Raw genomic sequence first — 19,098 nt, forward strand, 5'->3', positions numbered from 1 at the left:
GTGTGAGTCGCTGTGTGTGAGTCCATGTGTGTGCAAGTCGATGTGTGTGTGCGAGTCCATTAGTTGTGTGCATCGATGTGTGTAAGTGCATATGTGTAAGTCGATGTGTGTGTGGGAAGATGTATGTGTAAGTCCATGTGTGTGGATCCATGTGTGTGTGTAAGTCGATGTGTGTGTGTACGTCGATGTGTGTGCACATCGATGTGTGTGAAAGTCTATGTGTGTGTGTCAGTCCATGTGTGTGTCAGTGTATGTATGAGTCGCTGTGTGTAATTCGATATGTCTGCATGTAAGTCGATGTGTGTGTGAGTCTGTGTGTCGTCGATGTGTGCGTGTGTGGGTCCATGTGTGTTTGTGTCTATGTGTGGGGAGCGATAGTGTAGCGGTTAGCGCGCTGCGCAATGAACCCGGCGACACGGGTTCGATTTCCGCTCACGGCCAACACCAGTGACGATTATCTGAACCGGTCCTGGGCCTCCCCTAGGTCGACTCAGCCTCAAATGAGTACCTGGTGCAGTGTGTAAACATTGCCAGTAGGGAGATAAAGGCGGTCGGGCGTGGTGCTGGCCACCCACCCCCTCGTGTATCGTTCCGGCCTTCATAGGTGCTCGCTAACAGCACTTGCCCCTACAGTCTGTTAAGGCTATATGGGGGATCTTTGTCTTATCTTTGTGTCTATGTGTGTGAGTCGATGTGTGAGTGTAACTCCATGTGTGCGTGTCTAAAGTCGATATATGTGTGAGTCCATATGTGTGTAAGTCGACGTGTTTGTATGTGTGTGGGTCGATGTCTGTGTGTGTGTAAGTCGATGTCTGTGTGTGTAAGTCGATGTGTGTCTTTTTTCGCCCGGGCAACGCCGGATACCTCCCGATAGTACGATATAATTTAACACATTTATAAATCACCTCACGTACCCCCTGAGGTCCGCGTACCCACGGTTGAGAACAACTTCTGTATTGCATTAAGGAAATTTGCAAAGTTCTGTAATAATGATGATGCAAATTTTTATATTAATTGCGCACAGCGCGTTGCTACTACGGTGGAAATAAACAAAAGCCCGTAAAGCTTTTGCCGCGCGAACCTGTCAACCGCACCAGATCCTTGCCCATCGCGGACTTGACCCCTCGCGGATTTGACCCCTCGCGCCAAATGCATTGAGGTTCCACGGAGCTCGCCGACGGCGCCCCGCCCCCCGTGGCTTCGACCCCTCGCGAGCCGCCGTTGCGGCCATTGCTGCGACGGCGGCGGCGGCTTCTGAAAGTGACCGCCTCCCCGGGCAAGATGGCCGCCACGTGGCCACGGCCGCCGAGCGTCGCGTGAGGCGCGAACCCAGAGCCCCGGTCCTTACAACAACGCGAAAGGTGTCCAACTTACTGCGACGATTAAATGCCTGATAAAAAAAACAACAAGAGTGAGATTTAAAATCACACACGCGCGCAATACGTATTCAAGGAAATTACGGTACTGAATTTGATGTTTGACGGGGAAGGAGAATTTGTTACATGTCGGTTTTAAAGCCATATTTACAACAACACAAATGAACGTGTCAATGTTGACGTGGAGATTGCGTGGTGCGTGGAGGACCCTCCCGGTGCCCCGCGAGGTGCCTGCTAAGACTGCGCGCCACAGTCCACAGCCGCTCTGTTCACAACTATCGTACTCTTAACTATTGTACTCCCAGCTAGAGTGCTCTCTGCGGTAGCTCTTGTTGCTCTCTACTATACAGCGAGAGTGTTCGAGTTATCTTCACTGAAGCCATCGCCTCGACGGGAGCCTCTCCGATACCCAGGACAAGCCCCGCGTGAAGGAGACGCCCGCCCGTCTCCCCGCTCCGTCTCCTCCGTCTCCGTCTCTCCGGGGGAGATGTCTCTGGACAAGGCGGAGCTGTGCGAAAGTCTCCTGAGCTGGGTGCGTGTTGCGAAACGACGGCCGGGAATTTACGCAGCTTCCACGTGCACTGTACGCGTCCTCTGGGGGGGGGGGGGGGCGGTTTAGCGAACACCGGTGACGCGGATCTCAACCGGTCCTGGGCCTCTCCTAGGTCGACTCGGCCTCAAACGAGTACCTGGTGCGATAGGTAAACATCGCCACTGGGGAGACAAAGGCAGCCGGGCGTGGTGCTCTTTAACAGCACTTTCCCCAACAGTCTGTTAAAGGCTCTCCGGGGGATCTTTGTCTCTGTGTGTGTAAATGTGTCCTCTGTGTGTGTGTGAGAATCTGCACTCTTGTGTGAGTATTGGTGAGCAGCGACCCGAGTTCAATTCCCGTCAACACCTCCCCTAGGTCGACTCAGCCTCAAATAAGCAGAGCACCTGGTGCAGTGTATAAACATGGCCACTAGGGAGACAAAGGCGTTCGGGTGGGAATGTACTCTGATTGAATGTGTACTTGCTGTGACAGTTTTCTGTTCATGTGTATTTTGTGTGATTGTGCTCTCTGTGTGTGTGTCCTGTGAATTTACACTGAATGTGTATTATCTCTGTGAATGTGTACCAAATTCATGTGTACTTTCTGTGAATCTTTACTCTGTGTGTTGCTGTGTACACATTTCTGAAACTCCGTATCCCACGAGATGGCAGGACAGCAAGTGGACTTCATCCATCAGTGGGAATGTTATCCCTTCGTATGCCTGGGTTGTCTCCGGGTGCTCCAGTTTCCTCTTAACGTGCCAAACACTCTTTAGTGGAATTTGGCAAACGTCTGATCGCAGTCTGTGAAGTTTGGACTCGACGCGTGGGCAGAGGGTGGAAAAGTGTATCGAGTCAGCTGTGGAGGTACCAACTGTGTGATTCATGGGTCTTCATCTTACAACACAAGCCACACGTCTTGTATGTATGTATGTTGAACTTCTTTCGCAAAGCACGTAGCCAACTGTTCTAATCGGCGGGGCCTTATTTAAGCATCACATCAGTGCAGATTGCTTTTCGGAAAACACTCTGAATGTAGTGTAAACTGTTGCTCTACGTCAATTGGCGAACATTAAACCAGGGGAGCCCTCTAAAAAAAATCTCACAACATTTCTGGTGGAAAATGCATGCAGTTGGTTGACCATTTGCCACTATTCTGGCAAATCGCCTGATGATGCTGGATGTAATTAGTGTACCAGCGAAACGTCGTGCTCAAATGGAGAATGTTGTGGATTTACTTTCCAACACACGGGTGGGCTGAAGTAGTAACTAATTAGCATTTTGTTTACGTGAAAAATACGTTACTAATTGGCTGTATCGGGTGGTGGAGGGTTACGACATATTTATGCGATCTAACCCAAGCCTACGTGTTAAACTGACAGATAAACCTTATGCTCAAGTGAACCAATCACATTCTGGGCAAGTCAAATTAATTTCAATTTCCATTATGCCTGGCTTTTGTAGACAATGAAAATCCATTTGACTCAGCAGAAGCTGATGCAGTCACCCATGCTCTCACAAATTAAGGTCTAAATGAAACATCTATTGAGACAACAAGGCCTATTTACAAAAATGGAAAATCTACACCGAGATTATATACATTTGGGCGGTGACATTTCCCAGTGGTTGTGTGTTCACCACTATCAGCAGAGGTTTGCGGTGTGAGTGTGCCAGGCCACCCTAGTTATTTGTGCAAGTGTATTAATAGTAAAAATACACACCGTAGGCTTCACAGAGGACGTTAAAGATCCCGATGATGTCATTCAAAACGAGTAGGCCATTGTTTGCTGGCATCACGGTCCAAATTTGAAAACTACCCTCAAATTACCAAATTGGAATTACACACAGCATCATCGCCTCCTACTGGCAGACTAATGCCTGATTGCAGGTCAGGTGCGGAGTCACCTTGTGCCGCACAGGGATGGCTACCACTTGGGGTGCCCTTTTAGATGTGTTGAGATGAGATGTAAGTTGCTTGTAAAGTACTCTGAGATACCATGGCGTAAAGGGTGCACTATCAAACACAAATGAGTATTATAAATGGACTCTCACCTGGTTCAAACAAAAGTGCATTGTTTGTGGACAGGAAGTGGGTTTTTAATCTATTCTCGTGTGTTTTTGCTCTCTTACACCTGGGATTTATCTGTGCTCTGTGCTGCTTTTCCTTCCATGTGCAAAAACTGCTGAAGGAGTCCCCGAAATATTCCAAGCAGAACCTTGCAGAAAACGAATGTTGAAATTCACTGACGCATTCCTGGTTAAAATAAATAGTTTAAAGATTTGGGCGAATGGTTGTGCATGTGTGTGCAGGTACGGGCGTATGGATTCGAGGTTCCATGCGAGGATGTCTCGGACCTCACAGACGGCGTTCTCATGGCCCACGTGTTGCACCGCATGTGAGTCGCTGATGCGCGTTCGAGCAAACCCACATTAGCTCCTGCTGAGTGACAATGACTTCACCGTGATGCTTGTGCCAGGCTAGGTGCATTTTGAGGCTTTGTGAGGAGATGAAGTCTGTATGGTAGGAGATCATGGGACAGACCCAGGACTTATGGTTAAGAAATAACTGGCAGATGACCCACCTGCTCTTGCCAGGGTTGATTGAGAGTATTATTAAGTCAAAAACTTTTTTTTTATATCGGCCTGATCGATATAAAAATTAATATATATCGACCTCGTCAATATGAAAATTAAGAGTATTATTGAGTCAACGACTTATCATAAGCCTTGAAATGACATCTCATTCATTGAAACTGGTGGAGCAGTTAGGGAGCAGTTGTCTAGATATGTACAAGGATACGCACATGCAAATTAGCCACTTTTTACTTTGATGCTCCTACGAATCTCAAAGCTGATTGGTCTCCAGGTAAGATAGAAGTTATTATTGCAGATTTCAAACTAAACAAACATATTAAAAAAATCGTATTAGAATATTTGTGTAAGGGATCCACACAAGCAATTCTCCAGCCACTGGATTTTGAGAAAATGACAAATGTAGGACATGCCTCATTTGTGTTGCACTGGAGCTCCCAAGGTAATCTGTTTGATCAGTCACTCAATAAGTTAACCTGAGTGCAAAGTGTGCTGATGTCTGGCTCTAACATCTCACTATGGTGGCGAGATGTTAACTGCCTCGCCTGATATACAGGACTTAAAGCTTTCGTCACTGCAAAAATTCATATTCTTTGGGTCTTTCGGTAAAGCCACGTAGATAGAAGAAATAATAAAAATATGACGTTTCGATCGCAACACAAGCAATCGTCATCAGTTGAGGCAGGATCTTATCAGCTCTCCTGCTATTTTTTCACCTGATGACGTTTGCTTGTGTTGCGATCGAAACGTCGTGATATTTTTATTATTTCTTCTATCTATGTGGCTTTACAGAAAGACCCGAAGAATATGATATACAGGAGTTTTTTGGATTCGATCCTGACCCCGATACCTGTATATTTGGAGTTTTCATGTTCTTCCTATAGTCGCATGGATTTTTATTCGGGTCCTCCAATTTTTCCCTCCGTATTTAGAAACACGCGCGTAGAGTATTTGGCTGCTATACATTTACACATGATTAGCCACTTCGTTGAGCAATCATATGTGGCCAGGTCGACTCTAAAAAAGAGCTTTCTATCTCAGTGGGCCTTACCTGGTAAAATAAAAAATTGTTTAGTTTGGTTTGCTCACAGAGGTGCATACACCACAAGCCAGCCTGTGACTCCATATGCAAAGGGCAGGCCTTCTATGTCTATGCTTGTAAAACGTGGATTCCTCTACAATCACAAAAGATGTGGACCTGACTGAACAGTGTGCTCATGGGGCGTTATGCAGTAGTGCAAAACTGCCACATAAGCAGATGGTGGTGCTTGGCCATGGCACTCGATACCGTTAACAATGGGTGTCTAAATCTGGCCTGATCTCCTAGGCTGACTTAGTCAAAAATAACTGTTGTAGGAGTGCGGTGAGTCTTGGCGCTGGGAAGACCTCTTGCCGATTCTCCTTAGCATTGTCCGTCACAGATGTGCTAGACTACTCCTCACTGTACTTAGCCCCCTCGTCCGTATGGTTAAATGGAGTATTTATGCTTTTGTCGGACGTAAACACGTACACGATCCGTAGTGGTGCAGGATAACGCAGCGTGTGTGTGTGTGCGTGTACGTGTACAGCGATCCGGGTTGGTTTGATGTGGACTTTGTCGCCCGCATTAAGATCGATGCCAGGGACAACTGGAGACTGAAGGTGAACACCGACTTTGAGCACCATTTATTATTTTTATACTTGTGGAAACACGTTGTTTACATTGCACTGTACTTTCACACACACGTGTGTAACCTCTGGTTACAATGTAGGAACCGTGCAAATTCGACAACACTGCAAGAGCTATAAAACTTCTTCAGAAAGCTCTAAAACTATACATGCTGGGGCACTGTCCCGCCCCTTTTGGAATTCCCTTCCCTTGGAGGTTAGAAACTCACAGGTGCTGGATAATTTTAAGTCCCAGCTGAAGACCCACCTCTCCTCTCTCCAGTTCTCTATCTTGTCTCACCTTCGTAGTTCTTTCACTGGTTACTTAATCACGTATTCTTTTTTTTTGTGCACGGTGCTCTGAGATCCACTGTAAAGGAGCGTCTTAACAGTGGATTTTTATCCGGGTTCTCTGGTTTTTCCCACCACATTTAGAAGCATACATTTAGAGTATCCGGTTGCTATAAATTTCCATGTGATAAGCCACTTAGTTAGCTATCATTTGTGGCCAAGTCGCTTCTGATAAAGAGCTATATAGCTCAGTGGATCTTACCTGGTAAAATAAAAATAGTTTAGTAACAGTTTTAAGAGTGCCTTATGATTATAAATCATTATTATAGCACACCCTGTATAATCAGTTGGGTTTTTAGATATCGTTCTTTGTGATTCATTGTCAATAATGACGATTATCGCATTCAGTTAACTAATCTTGGACAGTAATAATTAGTTCTGCATAACACTTCAACGTTATCAAAGTCAATTGAATGTTCTTGTTGGCAAGCATGCTCTGCCACTGCTGACAGTTGTGTTTGTGAGAATTTAATGTGCATTTGGTGTTCTTTTAGTCTTAGAGAATCAATTGAAATTGAGAAGAATTCAAATAATTTTAATCGCTGTGATAGCTATAGACTCAGCGCAGCCTGGAAGTGTATTATTAAGTAATACACAACACATATTGCAATTCCTTACAGGTGAGTCACATGCTAAGTGGCTGATTACTGATCTGTTACATAATTGCATACACCTCCGCCTCTGATCTCCAATCCTGATGGGGTTCAACAAGGATGACGTCATCCTGCACTATTTAAGACCGGAAGCAGATGGATGGCTTCACTATTCTGGCAAATCGCCCGAAGATGCTGGATGTAATTTTCAGCGAACCGTCGTACTCAAATTGTAACTGTTATGGATCCATTCTTCAACACACCGGTGGGCTAAAGTCGTGAAATATTTGTCTTTTGTCAACGTGACACATTGTTTGCTGATTGGCTGTCAGGTGGTGAAGGGTTGCGACACATTTATAAATAACGCGATCTAATCCAAAAACTTTTATTATGAGGAAAGTTTTAATGTAATGTATACGAGTGATTTATGTACAACTGTAATGATAGAGTTTGTAATTTAATGCATTTTTCATGAGAAAATAAAAATTTAAGAAAAGTAGCCCTAATCACGATGTGATAATATTTTTTTAAACTTACTATACGACGATTGTGGACGTTACATCGCGTGGTGGGTCATAGTATCATCCCGGCAACTCTGATATTTAGTCTCTATCAACATTATTCCTTCATAAATTTACTTATTTACAATTCTAAAGTGAATAACTTCATGATGAGGGAAACATTTATCTATGCTCGTGCAAGAGTCTGGTGCGGCTTATCTGCATTGGTGGTACGGAGCAAGTGGTGGGAATGTTCTGGTACAGGAGAACTCCTCTTATCTGTGACCCTATTATTCACAAATCCTGTTTTCCGTGGGAGTTGTAGAGTTCGTGAAAACGCATATTATCCGCAGCCCTATTCTTATTCATAATAAAAGTAATTTTGGGTTAGAGCGCGTAAATACAAATGTGTCCGTTAACCAACCATCCGACACAGCCAATCAGTAAGGTTTGACACAAAAGCAAAACGTGCCCATTGGTTACTACTTATTTGCCATCTTCCACGACTTTTTCCATGAATCAACGCGAGACGGCGTCTTATTATCCGCACTGCTTTTCCAGATAAGAGGAGATGCACGGAAAATTAGTGTGCTGCCAAAGTAATGCATTCGCATTGATCACATGGGGACACAAATAGACTTGCAAATACACAGGGACACATACAATGTGTGTTGTCAGCATTCCCATCCAGAATTTATCCCCCATCCTAGCATCTTGAGTCTGGGCTGAAGATGATTTACCGTTGCTACTACACCTGATCGTTTGAATTGTTTTGTTTTACAGTTGAGTAACCTCAAGAAGATTTTGAATGCCCTTCTCAGCTACTACAGCGAGGTCAGATCTGTCACCAAAAAACTCCCCTCTTCCCTCGTTCCATGCATCCCCTTGCTGAGTTCCCGCTTTGTACTCGGCACGCTCACTCACGATGCATCGCAAAGTGCCATCAGTCCATTGGCCCAAATCTAAATTGCATATATTTAAAAAAAATATTCTTACACCTGAGATTTTGGGCATTTATCGTGAGTCTTAAGATGTAATGTTAATTGATGTCCCGTTACACTCCTGATAAGCAGCCCAGTGTACACCTGCTCAGTAACAGTACTTATAATCGGTGTGTGGGCCAGTATCGAGGGCCTATTATGTTTATTTGTACCAGTGACATAATGTATGCTCACCGATGTTGATGTATTTGTGCGTGTGTTGCAGGCCGCTCACTGATATCCATGTACACGTTTGAGCATGTGCTGCCACTACACTCAATGTGTCCTTAAAGTATACTGAGCCTGGCACAAGCACTGCCACTGAGTAGTGAATGGCGCCTGTTGTGTCCTGCTTGACTTAGGTCCGTGCATACGTGTGCATTGCAGGTCGTGGGCCAGCCAGTGGCACAAGATGCCGTGCCAGATGTGTGCCTGATGGCAGAGCATGGACACCGGGGAGAGACTGGCAAGGCCCTTCAGCTCATCCTTGGCTGTGCTGTTAACTGTGACAAGAAGGAGGGTGAGTCTGAAAAGTCTTTCAATACGATAATCATTTGCTATCCTGGCAAGCTCTAGACTAGTTATTCTCGGTATTTTTTTAACTGCAGATTTGTGATGGACTGGACTTGTAAAAGTGTGGTGGTAACAGATGTTCTGGAGTTCTGTGGATCACTTTTAACCCTAAAATGTTTTTTGCGGACTACTGTCCAGTAAAATCTGGTCTTTTGTGAAACAAATTGTAATATTTTCAGCGGTTCTGCAGACCACTTCCCGTGGTTTTGTGGATCCACCAGGGAGTGGTCTGTGGACCACAGGTTGGGAACCACTGCTCTAAATAATAATAACAATAAAGGGTATGGAGCGGTGACGCGTGACAAGACGTCATAGGTGTCTGTGACGTCCCGAATCGACATGTGCTGGCTTGGCTGATGAAGATTCCACGGTGGCATTGTCATCGTCAATTTTGAAGCTACTCACCCTGATCGCCATTGCATTGACTGCAGGACCATGTTGTGTGATGGTGGCATAGCTCTCAGTAAAATAAATACTGCAACTTACAAATGTCAACATTAATTTTTATGCACATTATTATAAATTTTGTCTTGATTTGAGGCTTTCGTGACTGCAGGAATCCATACTCTTTGGTTCTTTCGGTAAAGTCACGTAGGTATAAAATAAAATAAATCACGACATTTCAATCGCAACACAAGCGGTCGTCCTCAGGCGGAAAAAATATAATCCAGCAGTGGAACTGTTGAACCAGCGAGAGAGCAGTTACAACAAGAGGTTATATATGTGGTAGCGAATGTTTTCATTGAGAAATTTGAGACAGATGCCATCCAGACATCCACCCTACGTCCTTCCTTGTGGAAGAGATACGTAGATGACACGTTCGTCATCTGCCCACATGGCCTGCCAGCACTAAACCAATTTCTCAACCACATCAATTATATACACCCGTCTATCAAATTCACCATGGAAGTGGAAAAGGATGGCAAGCTTCCATTCCTGGATGTTTTGATCGAGAAGAGACCTGATGGCTCGTTGGGACATTCGGTCTACAGGAAAGCCACCCACACGCATGCCTATCTAAAGCCTGAATCCCACCACCATCCAGCCCAGAAGAATTCCCTCATCAAAACACTACACCATAGGGCCCGTTACATCTCCGACCAGCACCACCTAGCTAGTGAGTTGGAGCACGTACACCAAGCCCTCAGGATGAACGGAAACTCGGACCATACAATCCGCAAAGCTGCCTCCCCAGCCATGGGGAGACAACCTTCTGAGGATCCAACCAAAACCATCACTTTACCATACATAGCAGGGGTTACCAAAAAGATTTCCAAAATCTTATACAAACACAAGATCCAGGTTTGTTTCAACACAGTACACAAAATCCATGATTTAATCCCATCTTTAAAGGATGTGATTCCTGACATGCAATACCCTGGTGTCTACAAACTGAGTTGTGGTTGTGGCAGCAGTTACATTGGGGAAATGAAACGACATGTCTTGGACCGCATTCGTGAACACAAGGCAGATCTGAAACACGGTAGGACCAATTCCTCTGCCGTTGCCAATCATTGTTTTAACGCTGTGGGCTCACAGGAATTAGATTTTTCCAAGATGGAGGTACTCTACAAACCTACCGGCTACCTTCAGAGATTTGTTCATGAAGCCATCCAGATATATAAACACATACTCAACTTCAACCGAGAAGATAGGTACAAACTGAGCAATCATTGGAAGGACGTTATTTACCTGGTAAAGTCTTAACTGACTGTGATGTTTCCATCCTACCTGCCTATGTCAGCTGTTATTTCCGACGCTCTATGCCTCTGTCTTAGATCTCTCACATGTCCTTTGGATTGCACTCTCATGCTCACATGTCCTTTGGATTGCACTCTCATGCTCACATGTCCTTTGGATTGCACTCTCATGCTCACATGTCCTTTGGATTGCACTTTCATGTTGACATCCTTTGGATTGCACTCTCATGGTGCTAATCTCTCATTAACACTGCTGTTAAATTTCGATTTAAAGCTTTCGTGACTGCAGGGATTAATCTTCTTGGTTCTTTCGGTGAAGTCACGTAGAATGGAAATAATAAAATAATAAAAATAAACATAATAAAATCATTCTCACGACGTTTCGGCCACAACGCAAGTAGCTGTCCTCAGGTGGAGAACAGGTCTGTCGAGGAGTCTGAATGACAAGCCCCAGGCTTGGAGCGACTATTTAAGCTGGGATGGAGGGGCGAAGAGCGCCTTGACAAAATAATTTGCATATCAAGAGGAATTTAGCATATTTATGGGAAATGCAGATATGCGATTAGTACTACTTGTGAAATGCGTAGGAGGTTTGGCGAGGGGTTTAAAGTCATTATGCCCGTGCATTATGCAGGATTAGCAGCATCAAAGGGAGGGGATAGGGGTAGCATTAATAAAGGGAAGGAGTGTTAATAGTATGTAGCTGCAGTAACTAAACCACCACGTAAACAACTAAAGTATAAACTACATAGTATCATCAGTATACTAAATATACTCTACAATAAGCTGAGTTACTAACAGTAAGTAATACATTACAATTCTATGTCGCAAAATATATAATATGCTACCATCTAAACTTTATTCTCTTACATCACACGAGTCTACACCATACTATATACTGCCATAGATAAACCCAACATTAAATTATATACTGTATTGCTATACACCACCTTATACTTTGTAATATTACTCTATGTATTATTCTACCCACCCTAATGTATATCATACTGCTGTATATTCACTACAATTACGATACTATATATTACTTTGTAGATTGTTTTAAGCATTACAATTTTATACTATTTATTATTATACAATCCGCTATACACTGTGTTGATTCCAAAGAACACAGGATGAGATGTTACTATCCTTTGTGCAAGCACTTCCAAGAGTTCATGAACAGTGAGCCTGGTGAAATTTGGGGAGCGCATCGTCAGTAGTGACCCTTTGGTTCCTAGGGTGTTTCGGCCTTTCATACTATACACCCTCCCCAAAGGCGGCCAGCGACAGGGTGATCAATCCTACGCTTGCGTCCCATTCCCAATTAGTCATAGGAGTTGCCTTGTTGTTGGTAGCCAACATCCCATGGGACTATGCATGGCAGGGGCGTCCTCCTCCCTGAGTCAAGCATTGTTGACTGCATACCTCCTGGCCCTCTCACTTTGGGGCCCAGCTGGGGTCTTTCCTCTTCATCCAGAGCCACTGACTGCTGCCTTCTGCCGCCTCCGATACAGCTTTGATTGCCGAACGCTGGCTCTGGCCCTTAATTCCCAGGTCTCTAAGCAGTCTGGTTGTAGATGTTGCCACAAAACCTCTGCAGCCCACCTCCACTGGTCGGACTTCTGTGTTCCAGCCATGATGCCGTGCTTCGGCAGCTAGATCGGCATAGCGCAGATGTTTTCGCTCATAAGCCTCATCTACTGAGTCCTCCCAGGGTACTGTGAGCTCAATGATGAAGACCTTCTTGAGCGAACGGGACCAGAGCACCATGTCAGGTCTTAGGGTGGTGGTTGCGATCTCCGGAGGAAACACAAGTTGCCGGCCAATGTCAGCTAGCATTTTCCAGTCGCGGGCCAAGCGCAGCTGGTCTCGCTCTATTGGTGTAGAGCCGCTCTTCGGTGGTTTAGCCCCTTCGCGGACAAAGGTCGTCCGTATGGGGTGTGATGCTGCTGGGGGTGGTAGGGAGTTGGTGGCAGCTCGCTTGTCCTCCAGGGCGGACGCAAGGTTTTTAAGGACTTGGTTGTGACGCCAAGTGTAGCGTCCTTGGGTGAGGCTTGTTTTACACCCTGTGAGAATGTGCCTGAGGTTGGCTGGCATGGAACAGAGGGCACAGTCCGGATCTTCACCATACCATTGGTGAAGATTAACTGGTGTTGGAAGGATGTCATATGTTGCTCTGATGGAAAAGCTCAACCGCCTCGCTTCCATGGCCCACAGATCCTTCCAGCTGATCTTCCTCTTCTCCACACTGTCCCATCGAGTCCACTGTCCTTGTTTGGCAAGAGAGACTGCCTTGGCCCACCTTGCAGACTCCTCCTGATGGCGTACTTCCTGCACTACCATCTTCCGCCGCTCTGGTGCAGTGGCCTTACTCCAAGCAGCACGGCTAGTTAGCCCAAGGCCTCCTCTCCCTTGCTGAACTTGACCCACAATGTCAGCATGTCTGAGGGCTGCTGTTGCCTCCTGGACTGCTTTTCCTGGCCTCCATTTGCGCCCAGTTGCCAAGGTCGGCGCGTTGTTGCTCACCACTGGGTCTCGAGATTCATTCAGTGTCATCTGGAGCCTGGTTTTTGCACACTTGAATTCCTCGGTTAGACTGGTGAGGGGCAGCTTGAGGACACCATCTCCATAGAGGCCTATGGTGGTAAGGCATCGTGGAACTCCGAGCCACTTCTTTAAGTAGCTCGTGGCTCCTCTTTCCATCTTCTCCACTGTTGAGATTGGAACCTCATACACTGCTAGGGGCCACAACACCCGGGGTAGGAGAACAAACTGCAGACACCAGGCCTTTAACTTTCCAGGTAGCTGGGTGTTGTCGATGGACTGTAGGCTACTACTGATGTCTTTGCGCAGCTGTTGCACCTGGTCTTTGTCCTTCAGGCTTGCATCATACCACCTTCCAAGGCTTTTTACCGGCTGCTCAGACACTGTTGGGATTTGGTCATCTCCGATGAAGAATTTCAGGTCACAGAGTACTCCCTTCACAATCGAGATGCTGCGTGACTTGGATGGTTTAATCTTCATACGGGCCCAGCTGATGTTCTCCTCGAGTTTTCTGAGCAGTCTCCTGGTGCATGGGACAGTGGTGGTCAATGTTGTAATGTCGTCCATGTAGGCTCTGAGTGGAGGGAGGCGAAAACCAGAGTCGACTCGCTGTCCACCAGCAACCCATTTTGAGGATCTGATGATAACCTCCATTGCCATTATGAATGCCAATGGAGAAATGGTACATCCCGCCATTATACCTACATTCAGGCATTGCCATGAGGTGGTGAACTCTGAGGTGGTGAAGCAGAACTGCAGATCCTGAAAGTACGACTTCACCAGGGTTGTGATGGTGTCCGGTATGTGGAAAAATCTGAAGGCAGACCACAGGAGTTCATGGGGCACAGAGCCAAATGCATTGGCGAGGTCGAGGAAGACTACATGGAGGTCCCTTTTCTCCACCTTGGCCATTTGGATCTGGTGCCAGATCATGCTGGAATGCTCCAAGCAGCCAGAGAACCCTGATATTCCTGCCTTCTGTACAGATGTATCGACGTAGGCATTCCTTTGCAGGTACTCGGCCATCCTCTGGGCAATGATCCTAAAGAAGATTTTACCCTCGACATTCAGTAAGGAGATTGGGCGGAATTGGTTGATGTTCACTGCATCCTTCTCCTTAGGGATCAGGACCCCGCCTGCCCTACGCCACACTTTGGGTATTATCTTCTTTTGCCAAGCTGTTCTCATAAGCCTCCAGAGGAACCTCAGGACGTCTGGTGCGTTCTTATACACTTTGTACGGGACTCCATTTGGCCCCAGGGCTGATGCTGTTCTTGCCCTTCGAACTGTGTTTTCCACCTCTTTCCATGTCGGAGGGTTGGTCTCAATATGATGTTCCGGGGGTTCAATGGGTGGGATATCTGATGGGATGGCCAGATGTTCATGTCGCTTTGAGTCAAAGTTTGTTGTTCTCAGGTGCTCTTCTAGGTCTTTCTTTGTTGTTTTTAGAACTCCACTTTTTTCTTTCGTGAAGAGACTTTTAAGGAACTTGAAGGGATCTTTATAGAATCGAGTTCTAGTTTGTTCTTTCTTCCTTCTGCGCTTCCGTAGGTTCTCTGCTCTACGGAGGGATGCCAACCGGGTTTTGATGTCAGCCTGAAGTGCCTCTATGCCCTCCTTTTCCACTTCCGAGGCTTTCTTCCACTGTTTCTTAAGCTGTCTCCTTTCTTGAACGAGGCGCTTGATTTCTTGTTGCCTCCTGGAAACTGGTGGGGTTGGAACCTTTCTCCCGCCTTTTGCCTCTTGCACTCCAAAGCTTTCTGCCCCGTACTCATAGATGATGTCCCCCATCCTCTCCAACTTCTTCTCCACTGTGCCTCGAAGTTTCTCGAGGGTCAAGGTGAGGTCAGTATTCACTGTTTCCCACAACTTCTTGTCACTGGCGCCAGGCCACTTCACATACGGTCTGTGCCCTGGTAGTCTCCTCTCGATTGCAGGTCTCGGAGGCTGGGTGAGTTCCACTCCTGTTGTTGGTTCCACCTCAGTTGTTACTTCGGTGCTTGAGTTTACGTCCTCCATGACAGTGGTACTGATGCACTGCAAACTATGGTTTGCGTCCAGTTGCTGTGCTTCATTCGACTGATTTGATCGCTTTCGCAGAAAGTAATCAATGCAAGGCCTCTGTCTCTCTTTACCCAAACACCCCTTCTTCCCCTGGTGGATCCTCAACCCATGGTGTGATGTAACTTTCCTCCAACCACAGACACATACCTGCATCTGTTTGTGGCCTGCTGTTGCAGCGGAACTTGTGACAGTTGCTGTGGTGTATCTATGCCCTGTTTTAAAAAAAATAATATTAAGAATAATAAAAAAAAGTTTTTTTTTATCTATATATATATTTTTTTAAATTAAATAATGAAAACAGCCCCTACTCCTCACAAACACACGAGGAATCTGTGAAATGGGGAGGGCCATTAAACGACAAGACTTCAGAGCACAGAGAGGTCAGAGACATCCAGATTGACAAAAGGTCGATGGCCTAACCTTCCCAAGACGTCTGGAGATGCACAGATAAGGTGCAGAGCAGAGAAACACAACTGTTGCAACTCGCGTTTTCTTTAACGTTTTCCTTAACGAAAAGTAGAAACTTAACAAAAAGAATTAACCAGCAAACAATAGGGGCTTGTTATTAAATATTCCCTTATATTACTCGTATTCACCGCATATATATTATTTTGTATTGTATGTTTCTATCTACATGACCTTCCTAAAAACTAAAGAATACGAATTCCAGAAAGCTTAAGTGGAAACTTAGTTACACTTAACCTCAGGACATTAAAATATAACTCAGAATAAAACACCAATCCCTGGAAACAAACGCATAACCAAACTTGGCAAAGCCTCAAAATAATGATGTAATGAGGATCATTACGAATATTCATTAAACATAGACCGAATAATAACCACGATATACTAAGACCGAGGGAACTCATAAGAAATATCAAGAATAAATGTAACACACAGGACCACATAAATGTATTGCAAAAATCTCTTCAGCCACCTTTGTCTGCAACGGTCCGGCACAAACAGATGGCCCCATAAATACTTAGGGGGTTAGAAAGGGTCGCGAGGGGGGGGTCTGTGCTGACATTCCGAGGGCGCCTGTTTTCTTGTTTGTTTTCCTCTCGCAAGAGACGCGGAGAGAGGAGAGGGTGTTCACGTTTTGAGTTTTAAGCACAAGCGCACATCACGAATGAGCAGTCTGGTTCGAGTCACGCTCAGTCTCACAACTCGGCTTGCGACGCGGCGTTGTGACGGTGCTCGCAAGGGAGCTGGGGCAGATCGTGCCTCGAGGAGAGATAGGACGACGAGGGGTCGTTAGAGTGACAGTCTGAGAGCAGTCTGGTTCGAGTCGCGCTCAGTCTTGCAACTCGGCTTGCGACGCGGCGTTGCGACGGGGCTCGCAAGGGAGCTGGGGCGAGTCGTGCCTCGAGAAGAGATGGAACGAGGAGGGGTCGTTCGAGTCGCAGAAGTCTGAGTTCAGCCTAGGTCGAGGCTGGGTTTCAGCCGTGCTCCGGCTGGCGGAGCGTCGTGAGGGAGCAAACGCCGATACCGATGGCAGTTGTCGCTTCTCGCAGAACGAAGTGGCGAGGTGTGGTTAAGTGCGAGTGAAGCTGGCAGCTGCACGAACAAAGGAAAGCACGGAGAAGAGAGAGTGACGAGTGACAACAAGCGATCAACCTGTAGAAAGGGCGGAAATCGCCAAGCGTCGACCAAGCGAGCATAGAAAAGGATGAGCAGCAGCGGATGAGCAACAAGAGCCATCGTTCAACGCCAGAGCGCTCTAAGCCGGTGAGCGCGCACAGCCGCGTCGTCCAGAGCCTGAGCCTGAAGTAAGGGCGAGTGTCTGTGTGAAGTTGGCAGCGATCAAGGAGAGAGCGACAGCAGCAGCACGACCCGGGCGTCACCAAGCGTCGTGCCGACTCAACAATCATCCAGCAGTGGAGAAGCCTGGAGCTGCCACCAAGAGAGAGAGAGCGCCATCGAATGCGCCGTGTGTTTGATACACACACACCGACCAACACCCAGTGAGAACAGACAAGACGTCCAGCAGCGACGACGGAATCATCGCGCACCACGTCGGCGAGCGTCGTGCCAACGCCGCTCAATCCAGCAGTGGAGAAAGGGAGAAAGCACGGGCTCGCTGCGGCCACGCCCAAGCGAGAGGAACTTCTCTGGCTACTGGTTGTATCCTCCCCCACCCCACAAGCTCCGACACAGCGCCCTGCCTCTGCTTAAAATATTAATTTTACAAGGGGACAATGCACACACAACACGCACACGAATAAGACTTTCAAAAAATTGTCTTTGTGTTTCAAAAAGGGTTGCCATTTCAAGGTGGTGCGTTCAATATCAACTGATCGTGCAAAGCAGTTGCTGCCGTCGAGTTACATAAATATGAAATGTTTGAGTCATTTATTTTCGTTAATTGCATAATCTTGCCGATGAATCTATTGACGTATACTTTTGCCTTTGCATATTAGAGTGTCATGTTTGTTTAGAATTAAAATTGCTTAACACAAAGTGTTCGAGTGCTTCTTTCCCAGTCCATGCAAACTGTCTTATTCATAAGAACTGTTACCTGCGATGAGATATGAATTTGGAGACCTAACATAACATAAACACTCTAAGATAATCAGTAAATGTTTAATCAAAGATAATCGTTTTATCCCGATTGATACAACTCTGGATAACGAAGCTAAGCCTAATTTTCATAACTGCATACATTAACATAATAGCAAGCATTCGCATAATTTACTACGATTATCTCCGTGATTATCATAATTTATGCATATAACTACATAAATTAACATAATTTATGCGATTTACGCATTTTCCAACATTTCATTAATTTCCGACATATACAACATAATGGGGGCTCGTCTGGGATTTCTCGCAGACAGTGTTTTGCATGGATGAAGGAATGAATCACTACGTGTTAACCAGAGTATTGTGAGCCAACATTGCCTTGTGATTGTAAACGGACGTAAAACAAACAAAAAACGCCCTCTGAGGCAAAACTCCAGAATAGCAGGTTGGAACAAATACAGTGGGATTAAGATAATATCATATCGAACCGATTGCATCCTGTGATAAATGGTGTTAGAGATACGCACTCTGAATCGGAAAATAACAGAATAGCTCGAGTCAAACTGACTACACTCTGTGAGATAATTGTTTTATATGCACTCTGAAAGGGAATGTCAAAGTAGCTCCTGCCACACTTGAGATGCTAGGATTAAGAATCATTTTTGAATGGATTGCGGAATACTGGGAACTCGTATTAAAACGTACCGACCGATCTGCTACAAAGCAGGACAGTCAGAGAGACATGTGGGAAGGGAGCTGTATCGATAACACGAACACACCCCGAGGGAAACTAATTGACTGGATAAAATGTAACGAAGGCGAACACGATGCAAAACATGCAGAGAAGGCAGGACGGGACTCATGCCTTCCCACACAGGCATACAGACAGGGATTGTGGAATGAGGAAAAATTCGGAAAGGAAACGGGAGAGAAATCGTCTCTAATAAACGAGGAAAAATGTCCTCACACCCTCGTGAGGGAGGAGAAATCAGTGCTCGCGACACCAGCGAAACTCACAGACGTTGAGCCACAGAATAAATACGAAAGTAGCAGTACATCACACCCTTGGGTACGTGGACATAGTCCAGGGACAGATCCCACAAAAATTATGGGTATCGAAC

The 19,098-nt window shown here is 45.9% G+C and overlaps 1 protein-coding gene across 6 annotated transcripts in view; it reads left to right on the top strand.

The window, feature by feature from the left end:
• The first annotated feature begins 1,370 nt into the window (after window positions 1-1,370).
• Window positions 1,371-19,098, top strand: part of LOC144733390 (protein Hook homolog 3-like) — an 81,836-nt gene continuing 64,108 nt past the window's right edge. For 2 of the 6 annotated variants that reach the window (XM_078615292.1, XM_078615297.1), the window contains exons 1-5: window positions 1,372-1,908; window positions 4,218-4,303; window positions 6,068-6,140; window positions 8,374-8,424; window positions 8,958-9,090. In XM_078615292.1, the coding sequence (XP_078471418.1) occupies window positions 1,864-1,908; window positions 4,218-4,303; window positions 6,068-6,140; window positions 8,374-8,424; window positions 8,958-9,090 (388 nt within the window). In that variant the 5' untranslated portion in view covers window positions 1,372-1,863. Of the gene's footprint in view, window positions 1,909-4,217; window positions 4,304-6,067; window positions 6,141-8,373; window positions 8,425-8,957; window positions 9,091-19,098 lie in introns of all 6 variants that reach the window. The other 4 variants (XM_078615296.1, XM_078615294.1, XM_078615293.1 and 1 more) reach the window with 4 other exon arrangements.

The sequence above is a fragment of the Lampetra planeri genome, chromosome 46 (genome assembly GCF_965212315.1).
Source record: "Lampetra planeri chromosome 46, kcLamPlan1.2.h2, whole genome shotgun sequence".
Taxonomy (NCBI): domain Eukaryota; kingdom Metazoa; phylum Chordata; class Hyperoartia; order Petromyzontiformes; family Petromyzontidae; genus Lampetra; species Lampetra planeri.